At 33.5% G+C, this 2,648-nt stretch overlaps 1 protein-coding gene across 1 annotated transcript in view; it reads right to left on the reverse strand.

Annotated features, from left to right (window-relative positions):
- Window positions 1–2,648, reverse strand: part of KIDINS220 (kinase D-interacting substrate, 220kDa) — a 67,459-nt gene that overhangs the window by 49,262 nt on the left and 15,549 nt on the right. Inside the window, 4 exon segments of the mRNA XM_010020793.1 lie at window positions 1–134; window positions 675–852; window positions 1,770–1,868; window positions 2,491–2,589. The exon segment at window positions 1–134 is cut by the window's left edge and continues 18 nt beyond it. Coding sequence (XP_010019095.1) covers window positions 1–134; window positions 675–852; window positions 1,770–1,868; window positions 2,491–2,589 — 510 coding nt within the window.

Consider the following 2,648-nt stretch of genomic DNA (forward strand, 5'->3'; position numbering starts at 1 on the left):
ACTACCCCACTGTGCATATAAGCCTACACAGATAGGTGGCTGCATGGTTGGTTCACTCAGAATATCAGCCAAAGCGCTGCTGTACAGATCGTAACCCAGCATGTCACCATCAGATTCCGTGGGAGACAAATGTCCTGTAATATATATGCACTATGTTACAGATCCTTGCTTTAAGAAGTCTCAATATGACAATTTCCATACCTAAAATCATGACAGGTTCACCTATATTTCTATATATACTCCTTCATAAAATAGCTGTTATTATTGGCACATTCTTGTTCAAAAGAATTTTAAATCACCCACAAAAATATCGTAAAATTGTCAAAACCACTAATGCTTACCACAAAAGACTCAAACAAAATCCCAAACCACAGCAAGTCAAAGAAAGTAAGTCCTACACAAATAAGATGTAAGTAAAAATGAAACAATCAGCAGAAGTTGCACCATATCCAGTGCCAAAAGTCAAAAATAAAAAGTGCATTTGACCTTTGTTAGGCTTTTAGAATGCTGATTTTTTCTTTTTGCCAATTGATTTTGTTTTAATGCTCTATTAGTTACAACATGAAGAAAACTAAACAGTTACCACTTTGCCATGCAGAATTGAATAAACAGGATTCTCAATATACAACTGATTAAAAAAAAAAAAGGATATAAAATTAAATACTTATGCTTACTGGCTCCAAATATCTGTGTTAAGATACTCTTCTGGTGGCTACAGTCAATATTGTAAGGTGTTTCTCCTGCCTTGTTGGGTCTGTAAAGCAATCTACCATCTTTTGGATTTCTTAAGAGTAATTCAGCAAGTTTACGGCTTCTTCCACGAATGGCAATATGAAGTGGAGTATCCCCTTTCTGCAATTAAGTGAAAAACTAATAATATCTAACATGAATTCCTAAGATTATGAGCAGACCAGATGTTCCACATTGTTTCAGATGCATTATTTACTTGAAATACATCTTCAGGTATTCTCAACAGCATTAATGCCTTACAACAAGAATTTTTTCCCCTTGACAAAGCATTACAAAAGTTTCAGAAAAGACGTGAAAAGGCAGTTCTTATAATGCTAAATGTAAGGCACTATCTTCTTTCTTAAACATGTATAATGGTATCTTAAGGCTCATGAAAACTGTAGCCTCTATTTAGAAACAAGTGTATACTAGGAAATTCAGAGACTTTTTGAGAACAAGAGATACTGCTTGTTAGAATTATTTCAATGTCTGCTCAGATTTATCACATTAAAACAGCATTATTACTTATTTGCCCTAAATGTAATACAAACAGGTTTAAAAAGTATCAAATAAATGTCTGTGTGTCTAAAAGGCTTACAGTCAAAGTAAGTAATGCATAAAAGGACAGCAATAAACCATTGTATTTGTCCTTGGCATTGCTTAGTTTAATGTCTACTAACCATAAAGAAATCAGTGACAAGTAACAACCATTCTCTATGCTCTTTTTCAAGTGTATTAATAATTAGCATTCTTATCTGTGACATGTTTACTCCTGACCTGGAATTTTTTCTTCCCATATTGCTAAAAGCAACCTATTGCAAACCAAAAAAAATCAATATATTAATGGTGGGAATTAATTCATATTTAAGTATTCTCATCTATACAATTATTAAGCATGTAGGAGACTACACATCTAAGTATTAAGGTCTGTCTGATTATTAAGCATACAGGAAACTCTTTCTGTATTAGCCTTGACAGATCATGACAAAATTCTGCTGCAAATGCAAAATGATTAAATTCACTAAATAAACATTCTTTACCTTGTCTACAGCAGAGACCTTAGCTCCTTTATCCAGAAGAAGCTCTACTATTTCAATATTTCTCATCTTGGTTGCCTTTATAAGTGGTGTTTCTCCATCCTAAAAAGGAAGAGTAGGCCTAGTAAGATCTTCTCTGTATACTCAAAACCAAGCAAAAACTAGTGATAGCATAACAAAATATATTTCAAACTTTTAAGATAATTTATTAATATGTTGCTGTCCAAGAGCAACACTTAAGAGCAAATTACAAACCCTGTATTCTAGATTGATTAGAATCACAGAACAAAATACATTTCTGTTCGTAACGGTGTCAAACAGAGAAAAAACAGATACAGATATAACACAAGATATTAGAAAAGAGACTCATGGAAGAGGTAATTCACTGCTGTACATACTACTCCTATTTGTTTTATTCCTGCACATGCAGTACATGGTAGGTTGAACTTTCATGCTTAGTAATATCAGAAACCTCTTTCTTCAGTTTCCAGCAGTGCTCTCTACTCTTTACTGCTGGCCAGGCCAATGATGCTGAGGTGAAGTACACACACTTTCCCTGCTACTGGATTATAGTAGTAGGTGATGTTTATTAACAAAGGGGACATTACCACTGCTGAAAATAAATTCCGTATCTCAGAAGAGTGTTATGATCTTAACATCACACAAGATTTGAAAAAAGAACAGATATTAAACAAAGCAATTCAATTAAAATTCTCATCATTACCTTGGTACACGTTTCAGTATCAGGGTTGCATTGCAAGATATCTCTCACCATTGTAGCATTTCCTTTCTCAACTGCCCAATATAAAGCAGTTTTATTATCCTAAAAAAAAAAAAAAGAGAAAAAGAGTATTAAATGTTAACAGTACTGTCATTCAGCAG

The sequence above is a fragment of the Nestor notabilis genome, unplaced genomic scaffold, assembly GCF_000696875.1.
Source record: "Nestor notabilis isolate BGI_N333 unplaced genomic scaffold, ASM69687v1 scaffold1808, whole genome shotgun sequence".
In the NCBI taxonomy this organism is placed as follows: Eukaryota; Metazoa; Chordata; class Aves; order Psittaciformes; family Psittacidae; genus Nestor; species Nestor notabilis.